This window comes from Scyliorhinus torazame, chromosome 2, assembly GCF_047496885.1.
Source record: "Scyliorhinus torazame isolate Kashiwa2021f chromosome 2, sScyTor2.1, whole genome shotgun sequence".
NCBI classification, from domain to species: Eukaryota; Metazoa; Chordata; class Chondrichthyes; order Carcharhiniformes; family Scyliorhinidae; genus Scyliorhinus; species Scyliorhinus torazame.
Genome location: NC_092708.1, coordinates 109,644,720 through 109,669,347, shown reverse-complemented (window position 1 = coordinate 109,669,347; position 24,628 = coordinate 109,644,720). Strand labels below are relative to the sequence as shown.

Below are 24,628 nucleotides of genomic sequence, written 5' to 3'. Positions count from 1 at the left end.
GGATTTTGCTGCAGGGGTTCAACCACACCTTGATTGGAGTGAAGCCAGAGAAACCACTTTTTAAAAATTCTTTTGCAGGATGTGTGCGTCATTGACTTGGCCAGCATTTATTGCCCATCCCTAGTTGCCCTTGAAGGTGGTGGTGAGCTGCCTTCTTGAACTGTTGCAATCCCTGAGGTGTTGGTACACCCACAGTGCTGTATGGGATGGAGCGGTGAGTTCCTCCAGTGCATCCTGTAGTTGGCACATGTTGCTGCCACTGTTGGGTGGTGGAGGGAGTTTTATGGAAGGGGTAGCAATCAAGTGGGCTGCTTTGTCCTGGGTGGTGTCAAGCTTCCTCAGTGTTGTTGGAGCTGCACTCATCCAGGCAAGTAGAGAGTTTTCCATCACATTTGTAGATGGTGGACAGGCTTTGGGGGGTCAGGAGGCGAGTTATTCACTGCAGGATTCCTGGCCTCTGACCTATTCTGGCAGCCATGGTATTTATATGGCTAGTCCAGTTCAGTTTCTGATTAATGGTAGCCCCCAGGTTGTTAGTGGGAAATTCAGCAATGATAATGCCATTGAAAGTCGAGGGCGATAGTTAGATTCTCTCACTGGAGATGATCATTGCCTGGCACTTATGTGAATGTTACCTGCCATATGTCAGCCCAAACCTGGATATTGTCCGGGTCTTGCTGCATTTGGACATGGACTGTTTCAGTATCGGAGGAATTGTGAATCGTGCTGAACAATATGCAGTTAGCTGTAAGCATCCCCACTTAAGACTTTAGGATGGATGGGGGGTCATTGATGAAGCAGCTGAAGATGGTTGAGCGTAGGACACTACCCTGAGGAACTCCTGCAGTGGTGTCCTGGAGCTGAGATGATTGACCTGCAGCCAGCACAACCAGCTTCCTATCTGCCGGGTATGGCTCCAACCAGTGGAGTTTTCCCCTGATTACCATTGACTCCAGTTTTGCTCCAGGGCTCTTTAATGCCACTCATAACAATGGTGCTTCTGGGACTGTAAAGATGCCTGCCAATCAGTTTGGTCACACTCTGAGGCAAGACTTGAATCCCATTGATCTGCATAGGTGTGTAAGGAGTCCAGCTATCCAAAAAGTCCTGTCCATGTACGGCTGTGAACGATGGGAATGGATTTTCTACAACATGTTTACTACAAACAAAAATTGATAGAAGTACGCAGAGATTGGGGAGCTCATGTAGTGAGAGAATTATTTTGTTTCAAGTCAGTGGCCTTTATCAGAAGTGGAAAATGTTTATAGGTGTGACAGATTTTAAACAAGGACAGAGGAAGAAAAGTGCAAAATGGCAACTCTGAAAAGGGAATGTAGCCACCTAAAATGGCTGATTCCCGATTAATTTGGCCAAAACCCGATGTAAAATGGCTAACCGAAAAGGCTGATGGGAAAAGCAGCCAACAGGGCACAAACGGACAGCTGCAGACAGAATAGCGTATTCGGCTCTGGGGAAGTCGGCCCAGATCGATACCTGCGACCATTAGCAGCACATCAACCCAGACATCTGCAGTTTAATCGGCTATCCCCGGGAACAATTGCAACATATTAGCAATTGAATGCCGATCCAGACCTCTCGGCGCAAGCAGTGGCCGAGACAAAGAAAGGTGAACGACCACCCCCCGATCAAGGAATCGCCCCATTATTGGAGCATATCGAACCCAGTGATTGGGAACAAGTCCAATCACTTGGGACCAGGGTCAAGGTCCGCCCCGAGAGGCGGGAAGCCCCTGGGACCTATAAAGATAGGGGCCAAGTTCAGATTGACCCTTCTCTCCCTTCTTCTCCTGCTCGCAACCTTCGCAAGAACCATCGACCAGCAACCGTAAGTTTGACTCCAGCGATCGCTACCCGATAGACTCCTAGCCATCGACCCGTATCAGCCTTTTGAATCCCGCAGGCCAGACCCAATTCAATAAACCATTCGTTTCCCTGACCTAGTGGGCCATTCCCAAAAGTTAAGTATTGGCCAGTAGTGATATAGAAAGTAGGATTATTGTGTAAGTATTTATTGCTGTACATAATAAATGACCGTTGAGTTTAATCTTACTAAGCGGTGTGCTGTCTTATTAATCATAACTAGAGCTTGAACCACGTGGCGGTATCAGAAAGATACCTGGCGACTCGTGAGCAAAGGTGATGTAATTAGAGCTAATAAAACTAAGGCTAATAAGAGCAACAGGGTGAGGCAGGACTGAACAAATTGCAGAAGAAATAACGGTGCAAAAGAGGGGGGCAATGGCAAAAGTCAAGAAGCAAAAAGGTGGACTTCCGGGTGCGGTGATGACCAGCTAAGTCGCACGTTTCGGCAGCTCCCGTTGGAATGGACTTTTGGGCTCTTGATAAGAGCCCCAACGGCAATTTTAAATGGCCAAAATCACTGTGCGGTGAAATAGAAGGGAATCCCCCCGGATACTGATGGAAAAAGGAGAGGATAGCGGCAGGATTGCAGTGGATCCTTCGGAGCAGTGGCAAGGAAGGGAAGCTCGAAGCAAGATGGCGTCGGAAGGTGGCCGTTCGATATGGGGCCCGGAGCAACAAGAGTTCCTGCGGCGCTGTGTGGAAGAGCTGAAGAAGGCGGTGTTGGCCCCGATGCTACAGGCGATTGAAGGGCTAAAGGAGGCGCAGAGGACCCAGGAGCTGGAGCTTCGGGTCGTGAAGGCAAAGGCTGCTGAAAATGAAGATGAAATTCAGGGCCTGGTGGTGAAGACAGAGACGCACGAGGTGCAGCACAAGAGGTGTGTGGAGAGGTTGGAAGCCCTGGAGAATAATTCGAGGAGGAAGAATCTAAGAGTCTTAGATCTTGCAGAGGGGGCGGACGTCGGGGCATATGTGAGCACGATGCTTCACTCGCTAATGGGATTGGAGGCTCCGACGGGCCCTTTGGAGGTGGAGGGAGCTTATCGAGTTATGGCGCGAAGGCCAAGGGTAGGAGAAATACCTCGAGCCATAGTGGTATAATGACAGAGAGGTGGTCCTAAGATGGGCAAAGAAAACTCTGAGCTGCAGGTGGGAGAACGCGGTGATCCGCGTATACCAGAATTGGAGTGCGGAGGTGGCGAGAAGGAGGGCAAGTTTCAATCGGGCTAAGGCGGTGCTTCACAAAAAGGTGAAATTTGGAATGCTGCAACCGACGAGACTGTGGGTCACATACCAAGGGAAGCACCACTACTTTGAGACGGCAGAAGAGGCGTGGACATTCATAGTGGATGAGAAGCTGGAATAGTCTGGCGAGAGAAAGAGCTTCTGGGACAAAGTGGTGGGGTGACTATGTGGGACGAGGAAGGGGGGGGATGATTTTTCAATTGTTAACTCTTTAATCCTGTAAATTTTCTCTCTTCCTCTCGTTTGGGGGGGGGGGGGGAGGGGAGTATGAGGAACTGTGGGCGCCGGTGGGTAGGAAAGCGGGGCTTAGTGGGAAACGCGGGCCTCGTTCCCGCGCTATGGTAATTATGGTGGGAACAGGGACGCAGGAATTTGGTGGCCTCGCACAGTGAGAGGCCGAGGTCAGCCAGAGTTCGCTGACTTCTGGGAGCAACATGGGGGGGTGTAATTACGCTAGAGGGGAATCTAGCGGGGAGGGAGGGAGCTAACTGGGTTGCTGCTGCTAAGGGGAAGGGGGAGCTGTTATGGGGCGGGGTGGTCGAGGCGGGATGACATCGTCGGTGGGATATACGGGCACGTGGGAACCGGGTGAGGAGCTGGGGTAAAAAAGGGGATGGCTAGTCGACAAGGGGGGGGGTAAAGAGCCCCCCCAACCCGGTTGATCACGTGGAACGTGAGAGGGTTGAATGGGCCGATTAAAAGGGCGCGGGTATTCGCACACCTAAAGAAATTAAAGGCAGATGTGGTTATGTTGCAGGAGACGCACCTGAAATTGACAGATCAGGTCAGACTACGCAAAGGATGGGTGGGGCAGGTGTTTCATTCGGGTTTGGATGCGAAGAATAGGGGGGTGGCTATTTTAGTGGGGAAACGGGTACTATTTGAGGCAAAGACCATAGTGGCAGACAGTGGGGGTAGATACGTGATGGTGAGTGGCAGACTGCAAGGGGAGGCGGTGGTTCTGGTGAACGTGTACGCCCCGAACTGGGATGATGCAAACTTCATGAGGCGTATGTTGGGGCGTATCCCGGACCTGGAGGCGGGAAAGTTGGTAATGGGGGGAGATTTCAATACAGTGCTTGATCCAGGGCTGGACCGGTCGAGGTCCAGGACCGGGAGGAGGCCGGCAGCGGCCAAGGTGCTTAAGGACTTCATGGAGCAGATGGGAGGAGTAGACCCTTTGAGATTTATGAGACCTAGGAGTAAGGAGTTCTCATTCTTCTTCCATGTTCACAAGGTATATTCACGGATAGACTTTTTTGTCCTGGGAAGGGCACTGATCCCGAAGGTGACAGGGATGGAGTATACGGCCATAGCCATCTCGGACCATGCTCCACACTGGGTAGACCTGGAGGTAGGAGAGGAAAAGGAACAGCACCCACTCTGGAGAATGGATATGGGCCTGTTGGCGGATGAGGGGATATGTCTAAGGGTGAGGGGGTGTATCGAAAGGTACTTGGAGTTTAATGACAATGGAGAGGTTCAGGTGGGAGTGGTCTGGGAGGTGTTGAAGGCGGTGGTCAGAGGGGAACTGATGTCCATAAGGGCACATAAAGGGAAGCAAGAGAGTAAAGAAAGGGAGCGATTGCTGAGAGAACTTCTGAGGGTGGACAGGCAATATGCAGAGGCACCGGAGGAGGGACTGTACAGGGAAAGACAAAGGTTACATGTGGAATTTGACCTGCTGACCATGGGTAAGGCAGAGGCACAGTGGAGGAGGGCACAGGGAGTGCAGTATGAGTATGGAGAGAAGGCGAGTCGGTTACTGGCCCAACAATTGAGGAAGAGGGGAGCGGCGAGGGAGATAGGTGGGGTGAGGAGGGAGAGATGCAATGGGGAGCGGAGAGAGTGAATGGGGTGTTTAAGACATTCTATGAGAGGTTGTATAATGCTCAGCCCCCGGAAGGGAAGGAGGGAATGATGCATTTCCTGGATCAGCTGGAATTCCCGAAGGTGGAGGAGCAGGAGAGGGCGGGACTGGGAGCACAGATTGAGGTGGAGGAGGTGGTAAAGGGGATTGGGAGCATGCAGGCGGGGAAGGCCCCGGGACCGGATGGGTTCCCGGTCGAATTTTATAGGAAATATATAGACCTACTGGCCCCGCTTTTGACGAGAACCTTTAATGAGGCCAGGGAAAGGGGGAAGTTGCCCCCGGCTATGTCGGAGGCGACAATATCGTTACTTTTGAAGAAGGATAAAACCCCGCTGCAGTGTGGGTCCTACAGGCCCATTTCCCTTTTAAATGTAGATGCTAAGCTCCTGGCCAAGGTAATGGCGACGAGGATAGAGGATTGTGTCCCGGGGGTGGTCCATGAGGATCAAACTGGGTTCGTTAAGGGGAGACAGCTGAACACGAACGTACGGAGGCTGCTAGGGGTGAGGCGGAGATAGTGGTGGCGATGGATGCCGAGAAAGCATTTGACAGGGTCGAGTGGGACTACCTGTGGGAAGTGTTGAGGAGATTTGGTTTCAGTGAAGGGTTCGTTGGATGGGTACAGCTGCTATATAGGGCCCCGGTGGCAAGTGTGATCACGAACAGGCAGAGGTCTGACTCCTTCCGTCTTTATAGAGGGACGAGGCAGGGGTGTCCCCTGTCTTCGTTACTGTATGCATTGGTAATTGAGCCCCTGGCCATAGCACTGAGGGGCTCCAGGAAGTGAGGGGAGTACTCAGGGGAGGAGAAGAACACCGGGTATCATTGTATGCAGATGATTTACTGCTGTATGTTGCGGACCCGGTGGAGGGGATGCCTGAGATAATGCAGGCGCTCGGGGAGTTTGGGGAATTCTCGGGGTACAAATTGAACATGGGGAAGAGTGAGTTGTTTGTGGTACATCCGGGGGAGCAGAGCAGGGGAATAGAGGATTTACCGCTGAGGAGGGTAACAAGGGATTTCCGGTACTTGGGGATCCAGATAGCCAGGAGTTGGGGAACCTTACATAGGCTTAATTTAACACGATTGGTGGAACAGATCGAGGAGGATTTTAAGAGATTGGACATGGTGCCCCTGTCACTGGTGGGGAGGGTGCAGGCGGTCAAAATGGTAGTCCTCCCGAGATTCCTTTTTGTGTTTCAGTGCCTCCCGGTGATGGTCACGAAGGCTTTTTTCAAGAAGATCGAGAAAAGTGTCATGAGTTTTGTGTGGGCTGGGAAGACCCCGAGAGTGAGGAGGGGGTTCTTGCAGCGTAGCAGGGAGAGGGGGAGACTGGCACTACCGAGCTTAAGTGAGTACTATTGGGCTGCCAATATTTCAATGGTGTTTAAGTGGATGGGAGAAGGGGAGGGAGCGGCGTGGAAGAGATTGGAGAAGGCGTCCTGCAAAGGAACCAGCCTACAAGTACTGGTGACGGCACCGTTGCTTTCTCCCCGAAGAAATACACCACAAGTCCAGTGGTGGTGGCAACACAGAAAATTTGGGGGCAGTGGAGACGGCATAGGGGAATGACTGGAGCCTCGGTGCGGTCCCCGATAAGAAATAATCAGGTTTGTCCCGGGGAGAATAGATGGGGGATTTGGAGCATGGCAGAAAGCTGGGATTGTGCAACTGAGGGATCTGTTCTTGGACGGGACGTTTGCGAGTCTGGGAGCGCTGACGGAAAAATATGGGTTGCCCCAAGGGAATGAATTTCGATACATGCAACTGAGGGCTTTTGCGAGGCAACAGGTGAGGGAATTCCCGCAGCTCCCGACGCAGGAGATTCAGGATAGAGTGATCTCAGGGACATGGGTGGGGGATGGTAGGGTGTCAGATATATACAGGGAAATGAGAGACGAGGGGGAGAACATGGTGGATGAGCTGAAGGGAAAATGGGAGGAAGAGCTGGGGGAAGAGATTGAAGAGGGGCTGTGGGCAGATGCCCTACGTAGGGTAAACTCTTCATCCTCGTGCGCCAGGCTTAGCCTGATACAATTTAAGGTTTTGCACAGGCCACATATGACCGGAGCAAGGCTCAGTAAATTTTTCGGGGTAGAGGATAGGTGTGGGAGATGCTCGAGAAGCCCAGCAAACCACACCCACATGTTTTGGTCATGCCCGGCACTGCAGGGGTTCTGGGTGGGGGTGGCGAAGGTGCTTTCAAAGGTGGTGGGGGTCCGGGTCGAGTCAGGCTGGGGGCTGGCTATATTTGGGGTTGCAGAAGAGCCGGGAGTGCAGGAGGCGAGAGAGGCTGATGTTTTGACCTTTGCGTCCCTAGTAGCCCGGCGAAGGATACTGCTCATGTGGAAGGAAGCCAAGCCTCCGGGCGTGGAGACCTGGATAAACGACATGGCAGGGTTTATAAAACTGGAACGGATAAAGTTTGCACTAAGGGGTTCGGCTCAGGGGTTCACCAGGCGGTGGCAACCATTCATTAACTACCTCGCAGAACGATAAAGGAAATGGGAAGGTAACAGCAGCAACCCGGGGGGGCTCAGGTGGGTCCTCGGGGGTGTTTTTGTAAAGATATTGGTACTTGGTTATGTATATTGAATTGCTGATTTTATTATTTTTGAGAGCTATTATTTTTGTTATGGCAGTTGCCATTTAGTTTATATATTATTTATTTATTTGTTAAAATACGGTCACGGTTATTTATATTGTTTTGCGGTTGTAAAAAGGGGAAAAACCTTTGTACTGTTATGTATGGCCGAAAAAGTAGAATAAAATATATATTTTTTAAAAAGAAGCAAAAAGGTGGGTCAAGAAGAGCTGTGAAATGGCAACAACAGAATCATTCCCAGCACCTGTTCTCTGAAAACAATATGAGCACTGGTTATGATATGAAATTGTTGGACTCTCTTTTCAGTCTGGAGGGATGTTACTGACAGGTCGCCTAACAACTACGCTCATCAGTCTGATTTAAGCAAATGCTTTCTCTCAGGCTGTATGTTCCTTATATTCAGCTCATGTACACGCTATTAGGCTAAATTGATGTGTACTAACCAGTTCCATACCAGCAGGTGGCAGTTTTCCCCTGCAGTACCTTTATAATTTCACAAGTTGCTGGTTAGACACCATAATCTCTTCAAAATATATCTTTGTAATCAATTATGTATTTGACTAGCATCACACTTGTTACAGGTACTCCGATTGCTTTCATGTTCAAACTATTCGGGAGCCTTTCATGGATTAAATGGTGTAAGGAATTATTGACAACAATTATTAATTGACAGAAATTTCATGTGTTAAAGTGATGTAGAGCAGCAAAAACTATTTGTGTTCTCCATTTTAAAACAGCCTGGACGGGATTCTCTCAGACCTGCGCCGGGGCTGGAGAATCCCCGCGAACGGGCCACGCCAGCACGAGATTCTCCGCAGTGCGGAGAATCGGCGCCGTTGGCGCCGGGGTGGTTGGCGCGGCAAGTATCGCGGGCCGCTCTACGCGGGCAGCCCGCCGATTCTCCGGCCCGGATGGGCCGAGCGGCCGTAGGAAAAGAGCTGAGTCCCGCCGGCGCCGTTCTAACCTGCTCTGGGCCGGCAGGACCTCAGCATGTAAGGGTCGGGTGGCGGGCCTGTGGACGGGGGGGGGTCCGACTCCGGGGGGGCGGTGCCTCCGATGTGGCCTGGCCTGCGATCGGGACCCACCGATCGGCTAATTCTTTATTAGTTCTTAACTTCCTGCTTTGTGTTTGTAGGGAACCTTCCTAACTATTTTCCTGTCTTTTGAATGATGTTTCAAAGAATCGGCAACACTGTTATTGGTAATATGCGGTAACATTTTTGCTTCTTGGTGAATTTTGGCAGATCTTCCCTTGTACTGCACACTGAGTGAAAGGAATCCTATTTTGTGGTGTGTAACATTAGACATAAGCTATGCATTGAAGAAATATACTTAACTCTGTCCAGCCAAGGTGATTCAAAGCTCACTTAACTAACCATTTCTTCAAAAATTTGATACAGTTATTCTTTCTGATATTGCTTCATTGCTGTAATTCCAAGCTTGTATATCTAAACATTTTAAGCAAAAAGTAATTTTTCGGATTAAACTGTAACTATTAACTATTCCTGTATGTTGGCTTTATTTGCATTCTTTCTAATACTCAGTCTTTTCTATTTCTAAGAACATTTATTGGAAATTTACGAATTACCTTTTTTTCTGAGCTAACTTGTCCATAGTTTTTCTGGGTGTTTTTCTCTGCTGCTTTTATCTTCCCTCTCGTCTGACCCAAATCCAATTTGGAAGTGGGATTCAATTTGTGGAGGGAAAGTCTAAGCCAAAGCCACTATTAAGGCCAGTAAAGTGCTAGAAAGCTAGTCAGGTGCAAGATCAGAACAAATTTGATGCCTTTGAATTTTCAAATGGAAAATAATACCACTGCAGTGGTTACCTTGTCCACATTTCCAGCAACCTGATTGATCCCAGCTCAGAGAACCCATCTATGGTACTCTCAAGAGTTTAAAAAATGATGACCTGGAATCAGAGCAAGATAGTAATTCGTGCCTCAAGTTGACATCTTCAGTGTTATACTTGCCAGAGCAAAATGTAGTTTATTGTTATGATCATTGCAGAGACTGAATTTCTGAAGAGATATTTGCATTTCCAGTGACTGAAAGGATCAAAATTTAAGATTTTTGAACAATGTATTAAACAAGGTAAAAACAATATTCTGTAACCAGCACTCAGTATGCAACTTATATTCTAAATTAAAGAAAAGAGCCCACATGGAATGTTTAACAAGTTTTGCTCAGTGGGCTAGAGAGCTGGTTTGTAATGCAGAACAAGGCCAGCAGTGCGGGTTCAATTCCTGTACCGGCTTACCTGAACAGGTGCAAGAATGTGGCGACTAGTGGCTTTTCACAGTAACTTTGTATCTGTGACAATAAAAGATTATTATTATTAAATTACATAAAATCTTCCTCCACACTTATACTTTGTCCCTTAAATGGGCACTTCATTCTCCAGGCACCCGTCCAAAGCCATTTTCAGCTCCTTTTTCCTTTTATTATAATAATAATAATCGCTTCTTGTCACAAGTAGGCTTCAATGAAGTTGCTGTGTAAAGCCCCTAGTCGCCACATACCGGTGCCTGTTTGGGGAGGCCGGTACGGGAATTGAACCCGCGCTGCTGGTCTTGTTCTGCATTACAAACCAGCTCTCTAGCCCACTGAGCAAAACTGGTTAAACATTCCATGTGGGCTCTTTTCTTTAGTTTAGAATATAAGTTGCATACTGAGTGGTGGTTACAGAATATTGCTTTTACCTTGTTTAATACATTGTTCAAAAATCTTAAATTTTGATCCTTTCAGTCAGTCACTGGAAATGCAAATATCTCTTCAGAAATTCAGTCTCTGCAATGATCATTCACCATCAGCTTAGCTGCCCTGGTCATTGTTCATAGATGTGATTATCTTGCACTTTCTTCCCAGTAAGGCAACCTGGGCCTCTTTCCTCCCCACACCATCCAAATTAAACTTTAAGCTCGTCATCAGGCAATATTCAGAACAGGTCTTGCCTATATTTTACCTTAACTTAAAGAGATCATCCTAAAATATAACAATTGTATCAACATTCAGATATGTAACATAATGGAAATAGAATTGCTTGTATACAGGCTATGACGACCATGTATTATGGCAAGCAACACTGGTCAGATGCTTGAAATCCACCTGACTCCCCAATGCCTGTCCACATCTACAAGGCACAAGTCAGGAGTGTGATGAAATACTCCCACTTGCCTGGATGAGTGCAGCTCCAACAATACTCAAGAAGCTCGACACCATCCAGGACTAAGCAGCCTGCTTGATTGGCACCCCTTCCACAAACATCCTCGTCCTCCACCACCGATGCACAGTTGCAGCAGTGTGTACCATCTACACGATGCACTGCAGGAACTCACCGAGTCGTCTTAGACAACATCTTCCAAATCCGCTATCATGACCATCTAGAAGGACAAGGGCAGCAGATACCTAGGAACACCACCACTTGGAAGTTCCTCTCCAAGTCACTCACTACCGTGACTTGGAAATATATCGCCATTCCTTCAATGTCGCTGGGTCAAAATACTGGAACTCCCTCCCTAACAGCACTGTGGGTGTGCGTACACCACATGGACTGCAGTGGTTCAAGAGGCAGCTCACCACCACCTTCTCATGGGCAATTAGGGAAGGCAGCAAATCCTGGCCTAGCCAATGAAACCCACATCCCATAAATTAATAAAATGTCCAGTTTTCTTTCTATTTTTGAGATGCTTGGGTATAATTGCCTCTACTCCCGAAGTTTCCAATTATCCAGTGCATTGGTTCCCATACTATGTGTTGGCTTTCAACCTACCTTTTAAAAGTCCACACTTTCCATGCAGTAACGTTTTTTTTAAGAAAGCGTCACAACCATTGTATTAATGTTCAATTAGTTATCGAGGTAATGTATATATTGTATTCAATAAAAAGAAAAATCTGGTTGCGGAACTGCTGGTACTGCGCTCAACGGATGATTGATTGTAATCGCTGTCATTTAGCTCTCTTGGGACCTTGCACTCTGGTACAAAGAAGCATTTTATGCATTCTGCAGCTTTTTGAAACATTGCTCTTCAGAGAACTGGATGGTACAAAGTATTTGCCCTTTTAAGTGCTAGTTTCATAATGTAGTCCTAGTCAAATAAATTGATGTGTCTGCATGTTTAACATCATGAGTACATTTTTTAGAAGTGCAAATCCACCTTTTCATGCAGTTAATCCTCTTGGAAAGAAATGTTTATCATCATAGTTTACATAAGTATAAGAATTCAATGATAATTCTGTGCTAGCTAATACAGCATTCTTTCATTTGTGCTTTAGATAAATTAAGACAATCAATCAGGAGAATCAGGTCAGATGTAAATTTCTGAAACAGCATTTTTAAGCTATGAAGAGGAAAGATTTACAGAGTATCACTGTTTCATGTTATTTGCCTTAAAACAGATGCGGGTTAATGACCAGAGCTGGTTCTCGTCAACATTGCTACAGTCTTAGTTAATTAATCACTTCTGCCAAGTTGGGTAAAGTAAAGAGTAATTTCAAATTTGGCATTGTGACATTTTCTTTTCGATATGTATTCTGTACATTTAGGAGTTATACATGACCATCGGCTGCTTTCCCTTTTGAGGAGGAGAGCTGACTGATGGTGATTTAACCTGAGGATCGTCGCACCTCAGGTGAGGGGCAAGGTTGAGAAGGCGGGGACCTTCATGAATAACCTCAGCCAGTACAGGGATTGAACCAGCGGTTGGCCTCACTCTGCATCGTAAACCAGTTGTCCAGGCAACTGAGCTAATCCGGCCCATATTGTATACTTAATCAGTTTTGTGCCAAATTGACGGGAACAATAAGCTTAATTTAATTTGTGCAATGTTAGTGACGTTATGAGCCAGGATGAAAATATGCTAACATTAAAAAGGAATGCAAAATCGTCAACTTCAGATGGTTCTGCCAGTTTTACACTCCTTACTCTGAAAGAGTTAGAAGAAATAAAAACACTTCTAACTTCAGAGTGACTATTTTAAACATCCAGACAGATCCCCCACACACCTCTGACACCCCCTTTCTCCTCCTCCTCCTCCTCCCCCCCCCCCCCCCCCCCCCCCCACTTACCTTGGGAAGTAATGGGGACCTTTAGTCACTCATGCTTCACAGCAGCTACTCTTGTAAAAAAAAAAGGAAAAGGGTGTGTGTTCTCCTTCGGCCCACTCCTTTTTCACTTCGCCGCTAGAGTAGCGGACTCACTTTGTTGCCTGAGTCAGGAAGGTCAGGCAAGACTGACGCTTCAGAATTTAAGCACAGGTAAGTCAGGACAGAGGGCAATCAGCTGCTATTGTCACTCTGAAAAAGTCACAACCCATTGTAAATTTTGAGGAGGATAGTGTGGAAGCTCAAAAGGACATAAACAAATTGGTGGAATGGACTGACACGTGTCAGATGAAATTTAATGCGGAAAAATGTGAGGTGAATCATTTTGGTGGGAAGAACACAGAGAGGCAACATGAAATAAAGGGCACAATATTGAAGGTAGTGCAGAAATAGATATGTGCATAAATCATTGAAGGTGACAGGCCAGGTTATGAGTGGTAAATAAACTATAGAATCCTGGACTTTATCAATTAGGGGCAAAGAAGTTATGGTAAACTTTTATGAAACGGGTCGGTGTCAACTAGAAGATTGCATCCAGTTCTGGGAACTGGGAATAGCAGGACATAGATAGGTTTGAGACTTGGGCAGAGAAATGGCAAATGGAGTTTAATCCAGACAGATGTGAGGTAATGCATTTTGGTAGGCCTAACATAGAGAGAAAATATATTCTAAATGGCAAAACTCTTGGGAATATAGTAAGTCCGAGAGATCTAGGCGTGCAGGTCCACAGATCTTTGAAGGTGGCAAGACGAGGGAGTCAAGAAAGCAGACGGAATGATTGCCTTCATTGGACGGGGCATCGAGTATAAAAACTGGCAAGTCATGCTACAGTTGGATAGGATCTTGGTAACGCCGCACTTGGAATATTGGGCACAATTCTGGTCGCCGCATTACCAGAAGGATGTGGAGGCTTTGGAGAGGGTGCAGAGGAGGTGTTGCCTGATTTGGAGGGTGCTAGCTGTGTGGAGAGGCTGAATAGACTTGGACTGTTTTCATTAGAACGACTGAGGTTGAGGGGTGACCTGATAGAGGTCTACAAGATTATGAGGGGCATGGATAGAGTGGAGGGGTCAGTCACCAGGGAGCATAGTTTAAGGTCCGTGGGGCAAAGTTTAGAGGAGATGTGCGAGGCAGGTTTTTTATGCAGAGGGTGGTGAGTGCCTGAAATGCGTTGCCAGGGGAGGTTGTGGAAGCAGATACATTTAACGGCGTTCAAAAGGCATCTTGACAAGCACATGGATAGGATTCGTATAGAGGGATACGGCACAAGGAAGTGCTGAGGGTTTTGGCAAAGGTTGGTATCATGACCGGTACAGGTTTGGAGGGCCTGTGCTGTATTTTTATATGTTCTAACCACACACTTCAGGAAGGATATCAAGGCATTGGAGATGATGCAGAAAAGATTTGCAAGGTTGGTTCCAGTAATGAGGAACTTGAGTTTTGTAGATAGATTGGAGAAGTTGGGACTGGTTGCCTTGGAGAAAAGAAGATTGAGAGGAGATTCGATAGAGCTATTCAAAATCATGAGGTGTCTGGCTAGAGCAGATGGGGAGGAACTGTTCCTGTTGGTGGATGGATCGAAAACCAGGGAGCACAGCTTTTGGTAATTTGTGAAAAAAGCAATGGCGACATGAGGAAAGGCCTTTTCCTGCAGCAAATGTTTAGGACCTGGAATGCACTGTCTATGAGGGAAGCAGGGTCAATTGAGGTTTCTAAAAGGGAAATGGATTATTATCTGAACAGGAAACATTTGTAGGGGTACAGGGAAACGGTGAGGGAGTGACAGTGGGTACATTGTTTCTTGAGAGGCCTAGCATAGACTCAACAGGCTGATTGACCTCCTGTACTGTAAGAATCTTTATAATACTCTTTAGTGTCACAAGTAGGCTTACATTTTCTGCCACAAAGGTACTGTGAAAAGCCCCTAGTCGCCACACTCCGGCACCTGTTCGGGTACACTGAGGGAGAATTCAGAATATCCTATTCACCTAACAAGCACGTCTTTCGGGACTTGTGGAAGGAAACCGTAGCGCCCAGAGGAAACCCACGAGGAGAACGTGCAGACTCCGCACAGACAGTGACCCAAGCCAGGAATCGAACGTGGATCCCTGGCGCAGTGAAACAACAGTGCTAACCACAGTATTACCGTACCGTCCGAAACCATTCAGCGACTGTCTACACAAACTGCTTGAATTTTGGTTCTTTGCCATTTTTAAGTCTCTAAATTTAATATCCAAGATTATTTTGATCTTTGTTTCTTAGATTTCTCTCATTGATGAATCCCAGTGCCCTAACCGTTTTGAGAGTGTTTATCTGAATTTTGAGATTTTCCTAATGTACATGTGTAAGCAAAAAGTGAGAACTATCTGGTGATTGTTTTTAGGTACGGGACTATGTTATGTCTCTTAGATCCTACTTGAAAGATGAGAGAGACTCAACAGAATATCTTTTAAGCTTAAAGTGTCAACTAAGTTTATTTAACCATGAACAAATGAATAATCAAAAGATCACATTTACAGTAATGTAATAGTTACACTTTAGTTGTAAGTTTAGCCCCACAACAAGACTGAAAATATGGCACCTCTTAAATGTACTGAATGAATAACCTTCGCTGCTGTAAATGTGATTCTAAATAGGTCACCAAAGGTCCAAGAGAGGAGCTGTAGCTGTCTCCTTTTCTAATAAGGAATTGCTGTGAATTTTGAGAACACTGCATTTACCTATGGAGAACTGCCCCAGTCAGTATAATTTCCTGGAAGTCTGCCCGCATACCAAATAATGAGCAAACCAACATTTGCTGAATCATTCTTGCTGGCACATGCATTCGGGCATAGAAAATGCATTTATTTGCCATTCACTAACTCTAGGTCAGGGTTTTCAAACCCAGGGTCGCGACCCACGGGTGCCTTGTGGTGCTCCTGATTGCGGGAGAAGTGCCAACAGCAGCGACCGGCTTTCAGGTTGAGAATGCCGCTCGTGTCTGCCAGCAGCCGCAGCATTTTGCCTTGCTCCATTCAATTGGCACCCAATTGCCCAATGGGCAATTAGCTTTCCTGACGGCACAACCAACGTGTAAGTGTTCTGCTGACCAATAGGAGGCGGGGGGAGTGGGGGGGGGGGAGGGGGCGGTATTTCCAGCGATGGGACTGTTGGAGCTCGGGGACTGTGAAGAACACTGAGAGCGGCCGAGTGAAGTTTGTGTGAGGGTGAGAATGACCAGTCACAGTGCTGGCAGTCAGCACCAGTTTCATAGATTATCATAGAATTTACAGTGCAGAAGGAGGCCATTCGGCCCATCGAGTCTGCACCGGCTCCCGGAAAGAGCACCCTACCCAAGGTCAACACCTCCACCCTATCCCCATAACCCAGTAACCCCACCCAACACTAAGGGCAATTTTGGACACTATGGGCAATTTATCATGGCCAATCCACCTAACCTGCACATCTTTGGACTGTGGGAGGAAACCGGAGCACCCGGAGGAAACCCACGCGCACACGGGGAGGATGTGCAGACTCCGCACAGACAGTGACCCAAGCCGAAATCGAACCTGGGACCCTGGAGCTGTGAAGCAATTGTGCTATCCACAATGCTACCGTGCTGCTCCGTGTTGTTCACTGGCTTCCACAAGTACTTCAATGCCTGCACCATCATAGGGAGGAGGGATTATGTGATAGCTGCATATACAGTGATTGCAGTAATTTATTTGTTCTTCAAACAGATCCAAGAAGAAGACACTAGCAACAATGACTGAAAAGCAATGATGTGTGGTTCTCCACTGGGGCAGGGCAAGTGGAATTTCAGCACCTGCATGTGAAATCTGTGTGGATGTCTGAAACCTCTGCAATTGTGTCACTATAATGGTGTTTTATACGTTATCAGTCTTCACAAATAAAACTCCTGTGACACCATGTGCTGCTTAAAAAAAAAAAAGAATGCTGCCCACATGCATGCCCCCTCGGGCAGATCAAGCAGAACACAGGCCCGCCCAGCGGGGCAGAATGCCACCTCCTGACATTGCGCTATCCCAGTACCATCTTGTCCTAACGTCAGCACACTGTCCCAGTACCGCCTCCTCCTGACATCAGCTTACTGTCCCAGGACCAAATTCCTTATTAACAATGGCAGAGTCTTCGCACCTGAGGTGATGAGAGAGAGCAGGTCACAAGCTTGGCACGTACGCTGATGTCACATGATCCGTGCTTTGGCCGCAAAATCCTGAAGGAGAGATTCCTCCATTTTGTAGCTGCCAGCAAGCAAGCAGCAGGAGTGTGAAAGGAACTGAAGATGGATCAATTTGTAATAAGGAAGAGCGGGTCAGAGGCACAAATAGGCCAGGAACTCTCAACTGAATCTGTTGGAGAGGGCTTCTCGGGAGACTCCACGGCAGGACGAGCAGTGCGGGTGTTAGCTCCAGGGCCTCTGATGAACAACCCATTAAGAAGAAGCTGAAATCGGAAACAAAGAAGTATAAGATGCTTTCTTGAGGTATGGCTTTATTAATTGTGCCAATGCAAATCAGGTTTCAATGCCCATGTATGTTATGTGCAAATGAAAGGTTAAATCCTCGGAACATCAAAAGCATTTGAAGACGAAGCATGACTAGTTTGAAGATAAACCTCTTGATTTTTTTTCAAAGGTGCAGCGAGAACTGAAATCATCAGCTGAGGTCCTTAGCAGAAATGTTACATTGAATGACAAAGCAAGTGAGATCGTGAGGGCCAAGCAGGCTCACCTGTCGCATTACAGGAACTAAAAACGTCAGTCGTGAAGTTCAGCCAGTGTGGGTCGCATAAGTCGGCCAGCGTGGGTTGAGAAGGTTGGCCTGTTGGTAAAAATGGGTCCCGGGCAAAAAACACTGCTCTAGGTCATTGTGTACCCTCAGCAAACTTCAAGGTCAGTTTTGCCTGACATCAGTGTTTCTGGTGCCTGTAGCTGGCCCCTGTTTTATGGTGCCCAATTGTTTTTACATGTCCTTGATTGACATGGTCAGTAATGTGGCGCATTGGAGATATAACATAAGTTCTTTTAAAATTCAGAAATTAATTTCCAGTCACACTTTGGGAATAAGCTTTAATGAACAAATATTGAATTACTTATTTTCCTTTTGCCCAAGAAACAGATGCATTTGTTTCACCATTTACTTGGGATGCATTTTAGGATGCCGTTTAATCCTCGAACGGTGTGATGCAGATTCATGCCAAAATATCCCCAAAAAGCAATTTTCCAGACTTGTGCATGTTGATTGAAGAAAATGTAAGCACTCCACATTGCTTGGCGGAAATCTGAGAGTCACTTGTGCATCTTGTTCAAGCTACAGTACGTCCTCACTTAACGTTGTGGTTGTGTTCCTGAGACCCTAAAGGAAATGATTTTAAGTGAATCACAGGTCTAAATGTTAACGCCAGAATTAGGTTCCTTTGGACATTTCTCGCCCAGAAAAGAAGATACGCAAGTTTAAATGTTGTACCATACAAGTGCAACATAGTGCTTTACTAGCTGAAATAACTTGCAAGATAAAATACATCAATGAATAGACAATTTCCCTGGATTTTCTCCTTTATCTGAGTGTAATCTGACAGAAAACTATGCCATGAGCTATTTATAACATTGCCGCATGATAATACTGCCAATCAAAAGGGTTTTGGCGGGCTTTTTGACCAACGAGGCTAAGGATTGGAAGACGTTCCAATAATTAAGACTAGGTAGGTTATGCTGCAATTGTATAAAGTGTTAGTGAGGCCACACCTGGAGTATTGTGTTCAGTTTTGGTTTCCTTACCTGAGAAAGGACGTACTGGCGCTGGAGGGTGCGCAGAGGAGATTCACTAGGTTAATCCCAGAGTTGAGGGGGTTGGAGTACGAGGAGAGGTTGAGTAGACTGGGACTGTACTCGTTGGAATTTAAAAGGATGCGGGGGGCATCTTCTAGAAACATATAAAATTACGAAGGGTATAGATATGATAGATGCAGGCAGGTTGTTTCCACTGGCGGGTGAAAGCAAAACTAGACGGTTTAGCCTCAAAATAAGGGGAAGTAGATTTAGGACTGATCTTAGGAGGAACTTCTTCACCCAAAGGGTTGTGAACCTATGGAATTTCCTGCGCAGTGAAGCAGTTGAGGCTCCTTCATTAAATGTTTTCAAGATAAAGATAGAAAGTTTTTTGAAGAATAAAGGGTTATGGTGTTCGAAAGTGGAGCTGAGTCCACGAAAGATCAGCCATGATCTCATTGAATGGCGGAGCAGGCTCGAAGGGCAGAACTACTCCTGCTCCTAGTTCTTATGTTCTTAATAATTAAAATAAACAACTTTTATGTAAATTGAAACTTTAACAAGCTTCTGGTTTTTTTTTAAGTCTGCAGGCTGTGGCTGCAATTTCTTGACAGTTAACTAACACTGAGCCCACCTCCTCCCTGTAGCCAATAATTGCTTTCAATTTCCGCTCCCTCTTTTTTAAAATAAATTTAGAGTACCCAATTTTTTTTTTCTCCCAATTAAGGAGAATTTAGCATAGCCAATTCACCTCCCCTGCACATCTTTTTGGGTTGTGGGGTGAGACCCATGCAGACCTGGGGAGAATGTGCAAACTCCACACGGACAATGACCCGTGGCCGGGATCACGGCTCCCTCTCCTGAGTCCTGACTCAACTCCAGCTTCCAAATATTATTAAGAGATTTACTTGTCTTATTTGCCCCGACCACCAGCTGAGAGTCTTGCCACAAGGTGCCTTATAAGATGCAGCAGCAATTATTGGTCTAAAAGCCTGTTACTCAGGATGGCCTTTCACAGTGATAAGCGGCTACTCCAACTGAGACATTTCGAGGTCGGCCATTGTGGGATTTTTTTAGAGGTTTGAGCACCCCACTTTGGGAACGACTGCTTTAGATCAGGCATTTTCAAAGTGGGGTTCACGACTCATGATTGGGTCGCCGGCTGGTGTCGGGAGTGTCATGGATCCATTCTTCGCGGCGTTCCCGATCACAGGAATGGAGGCGCCACGGCCACAGTGGCTTTAAATATGACAGCAGTGACCCACTTTAAAAATGCGGGCATGCTGCGCACCCATGCCCGTTCATCAGTGTGCATGCCCTGAGCCCAACTGCCTCCTCCTGACGTCAGCGCACTGCCCCAGGAGAAGATATGCTCAATGGCTGAGCCTGCAGAACTCTCTTTGATAGTGAATTTGGAGAATAAAAAGATTCACGATACTTTGAGTTAAGTAATTCCTCCTCAAACGTCACATTGTCATTTGCAAACTACATCTGCAGTCTGTAAACCACCCATCTGAGGAAAACCTACATTCTGCATCTGCTCCGTAGAGTCCTGAGAGTATAATGCCTGTTTCAATGAGGTCAGTTCTCATTCTTCGTACTGTAGACGATAGAATATAAGCCCAGGCTCACCTCTCGCATTAAAAGTAAGAGAAAATGGTGGGTCGCGCTGGTTGGCTGGCGTAGGTCCTGAAGGATGAATGGTTGGTAAAAATGGGCTTGGGCAAAAAAGTTTGAAAAACACTGCTTTATATTGACCTGGCTCCATCTAGTGGCAAAAGCTGGTCGGTGTCTTTATGAGTTGTCGCAGAACTAGCTGTACTGATCAGCTTCTGTCACTAAGACTTCAGTGGGAGTTTAGCACCAGTACAGCCAGGGCCAGAGCGAGCAGCCAGGAGAAGAAGAATGCACCTCTGTTCTCATCAAGCTGTAGGCACTCTCTTCGGGAAGTCAACATTCTTTGCACCATTTCTGAAGTTTGTTGCTAAAATGTACAATTTTGCCTATCATCTGCTTCCAGCATCGCCTTCTGCAGGCTGAGCCTGCAGAACTCTCTTTGATAGTGAATTTGGAGAATAAAAAGATTCACGATACTTTGAGTTAAGTAATTCCTCCTCAAACGTCACATTGTCATTTGCAAACTACATCTGCAGTCTGTAAACCACCCATCTGAGGAAAACCTACATTCTGCATCTGCTCCGTAGAGTCCTGAGAGTATAATGCCTGTTTCAATGAGGTCAGTTCTCATTCTTCGTACTGTAGACGATAGAATATAAGCCCAGGCTCACCTCTCGCATTAAAAGTAAGAGAAAATGGTGGGTCGCGCTGGTTGGCTGGCGTAGGTCCTGAAGGATGAATGGTTGGTAAAAATGGGCTTGGGCAAAAAAGTTTGAAAAACACTGCTTTATATTGACCTGGCTCCATCTAGTGGCAAAAGCTGGTCGGTGTCTTTATGAGTTGTCGCAGAACTAGCTGTACTGATCAGCTTCTGTCACTAAGACTTCAGTGGGAGTTTAGCACCAGTACAGCCAGGGCCAGAGCGAGCAGCCAGGAGAAGAAGAATGCACCTCTGTTCTCATCAAGCTGTAGGCACTCTCTTCGGGAAGTCAACATTCTTTGCACCATTTCTGAAGTTTGTTGCTAAAATGTACAATTTTGCCTATCATCTGCTTCCAGCATCGCCTTGCTGTTTCACTGAAAACAGAACAACCTGGGCATCTACATCTTTCTGAATAGTTAAAAGATGCTTTCTTTTTTGTTCACACCTTCTTCTTACACACCAACTCTCTATGGTTCATGGAGATACCTTTTTTTTTTTTTTGGTCCTAATCTGGTGTTCCAAAATTGTGGTTCGAGACTCCCATTGGGGTTGCAGGCTGATCATTTGTGGTCATTATGTCCGAGGCATCAACGATGACCATTGAGCGGAGATTCTGGCCAGGCCATGGATTCTTCTCTCTTCCGCCGCCGCCCCCCCCCCCCCCCGCCCCACCACCACCACCACCACAAGAAAACAATTCGCCAATTTAAAAGGTTTTTTGTGCTTTGATCTAGTCCCGTGCTCTCGTTGGCTAATTGGACACTTCCTTTCACAAATCTGTAATGGTGGAGGTACTTTGCATGGTGTGGTGAATGGCATGACTTCCTGAGATCGGGATTGAAGTTTCATTGCATATGCGGACACAATTCTTAGATTCTGATGGAACTTGAGGGCTTCAAAATCATTGTGGACCAAACCATTTGCAACTGCTCGATGGTGTGATTGTGGTGCAATGGTAATATCACTAAATTAATGATCCATAGAATTCCTACAGTGCAGAAGGAGACCATTTGGCCCATCGAGTCTGCACCAGCCCTCTGAAAGAGCACTCTACCTAGGCGTACCCCTGCCCTATCCTCTTGCCTCCACCCAAGGGGCAATTTAGCATGGCCAGTCCACCTAATCTGTACATCTTTGGACTGTGGGAGAAACCGGAGCACCCACAGGAAACCCACACCCATACTAGGAGAACATGCAAATGCCACACAGACAGAAACCCAAGGCCGTATTCGAACCCGGATCCCTGGCGCTGTGAGGCAGCAGTGCTAACCACCGTGGCATCCTACAGGAGTTTTGAAAGGTGGTTGTTGTGAAGGAGTTCCATTTCACAGTAGAGGTAGCACAACATGCAGTATAGGTCAGTTGGACCCTACAGAAACCTTCCACCATACCAATGGTGCCATGTTGTGATTAGTATGAATACAGTTATCCTCCATTAAAGTCTATTTAGGTTGCCAACAAATGGATTCCCACTGCAGAGATCTAGAGACTCCTCAGGGATTTGCTGCTCTCCCATTTACAATGAACAAGAGAGAAAGACCCTCAGAACTCCACAATGTAAATCGAGTTCCATTTGACAGGAGAGGTGGTAGAATTTTGTAAGAGCGAAACTGGCCACGGAAGGCTGCTCGACATCCACCCCAAATTACTTACAAATAGGAAGGTGTGGCAAAGTTTTTTTCCTGTACATTGACCCTGACTGTGGGCCCAGATAACAGATGTATATGCATGAGGTGCACTGGCTTGAATAATTAGTGAACAGTTTGACATAGTCGTGTGCACCATCTGCTAAGTACATTGGTGGAGAAAACGCATGGGATTCCGGCCTGCCCAAGTCAGCACAATATATGTAACTACTTCTAGGCTACTATGACTGTCTATGGACCAACCAAAACTCAATCAAAGAACGGCTCCTGACTCTTCAAGGACACCAGCGCCAAGGCCTTCAAACTGCTCCTCAACTGGGAATCCACAGTACCGGAGGGGGCGATCCAAGCCATCCATGAGAATTAATATGGGGTCTGAGCGGGAAAAGCTTTGCGAAGCATGATCCTGATATTTTTGGGATGGTTCCCCCAGGTATACTTGGACTTGTGCTATATCTAGTTTTATATCCTCTTCTCTACCTCACCCCAATGTTTATAAACATTATCCACCCTTTCAAGCTCTGTCATGTTTAAAGAGTGTTTAGAGATACAAGTAGACTTTAGTTATACTTTATAGTTTTGCTTTTGGGCTTGTTATACTTTTAATTGTCTTATTCTTCTCTTCAAATTGATTAGGCAAACTCATGCAATCAGGAGTTATGATGAAGTTCAAATTTGGTTTGCAGCAAGGTTAGCACTGCTGCCTCACAGTGCCAGGGACCCTTGTTAGATTCGGGCCTTGGGTTACTGTATGGAGTTTGCACGTTCTCCCTGCATCTGAGTGGGTTTCCTCTGGGTGCTCCAGTTTCCTCCCACAGTCCAAAGATGTGCAAGTTAGATGGGGCTATGGGATAGGGTGGGGGAGTGGGCTGCTTTTCAGAGGGTCGGTGCAAACTTGATGGGCCGAATGGCCTCCTTCTGTCGGGATTCTATGGACAGCAAATTCAGATAGCGATTATAGTTAATCTCTGCTCAATTTACGGCCTTTGGGTGTCACCATCAGGTGAATACATTTGCTCTGTAATAAGTTCACAGCTTACATGTACAGTACCTGTTGGAAACGCACGATCACTCACTTTTGGGTAATTGCACAGAGTGTTTAATGACACACTGTCAGCCAAATGAGTTGAAGGCATTGCTGGAGTTATGGCCAGACTAAGAGCAAGCTGTGTATCTTGCAGCGAGCAAATAGCATAGCTAAGTCTATTTTTAAAAATTCTACAGCAAATAGAACTTATGACTGTAACTGTTATAGCTTCTCCTGATGAAAGCAGGGTGATTTCTTCAGCAAACCACGGAGTGTAAACTCCATCTTGGTCATGTGCAACAGTGTATTTTCTCCATTCTGATTGAGAGCAATGGTTTCATCATATGCTGCCCTAATTTTAACAAAAGAGTATAGAACCAGCGGTAGGCTGTTCACCTTCTCAAGCCGAGTCCACTTTTTGTTTAGAAAAAAGAGAATGTTGGTATTATTTCCCAAAATAAATGCACTTTTTTTTTCTCTCAGCACTCTGCCTGATTTCATGTTTTCCGCATTGTCGGCTTTGCTTCAGACGTCAGTCTTGCAAAGTCACTTGCTCTTTTATTTTCTGTTTTATTTTCTGTTGAGGTGAAAGAGGTTGAAGGGGGGTTGCCCTTGGGCAGGGGGTGAGTTGAGAATGTTCAGAACTCATCGCTGAACAAATGGCCTTTAACAGACTTCTACAAGAATAGAAACTCCAGTTGACAAAACCACTTTCAAATGCATTGGGATGACTCATTTAATTTGTGCACACTGTACCTGCGTGCTGTTCGGTAAATACCTTGCACTCATGAAGGGAAACTTGAGCTCTGTTTTAGTCCATAAGACGTAGGAGCAGAATTAGACCATAGTGCTTCACCATTCAATCATGGCTGATATGTTTCTCATCCCCATTCTCCTGCCTCCTCATAACCCACGATTCCCCTATTAATCAAGAGCCTATCTATCTCTGTCTTAAAGACACTCAGTGGCTTGGCCTCCGCAGCCTTCTGCGGCAAAGAGTTCCACAGATTCACCACACTCTGGCTAAATAATTCCTCCTCATCTCAGTTTTAAAGGATCGTCCCTTCAGTCTGAGGCTGTGCCTTCAGGTTCTAGTTTTCCAATGAGTGGAAACATCATCTCCATGCATCTAGACCTCTCTGTATCCTGTACGTTTCAAT

The 24,628-nt window shown here is 46.4% G+C and overlaps 1 protein-coding gene across 4 annotated transcripts in view; it reads left to right on the top strand.

Annotated features, from left to right (window-relative positions):
- arl6ip6 (ADP-ribosylation factor-like 6 interacting protein 6) overlaps positions 1 to 24,628 on the top strand; it is a 431,072-nt gene that overhangs the window by 17,468 nt on the left and 388,976 nt on the right. Inside the window, exon 4 of one of the 4 annotated variants that reach the window (XM_072475429.1) lies at positions 16,425 to 19,023. The exons of the other annotated variants lie outside the window; for them this stretch is intronic. Within the exon in view, the coding sequence (XP_072331530.1) occupies positions 16,425 to 16,467 (43 nt within the window). The 3' untranslated portion in view covers positions 16,468 to 19,023. Of the gene's footprint in view, positions 1 to 16,424; positions 19,024 to 24,628 lie in introns of those variants that run through there. 4 annotated transcript variants of the gene reach the window in all.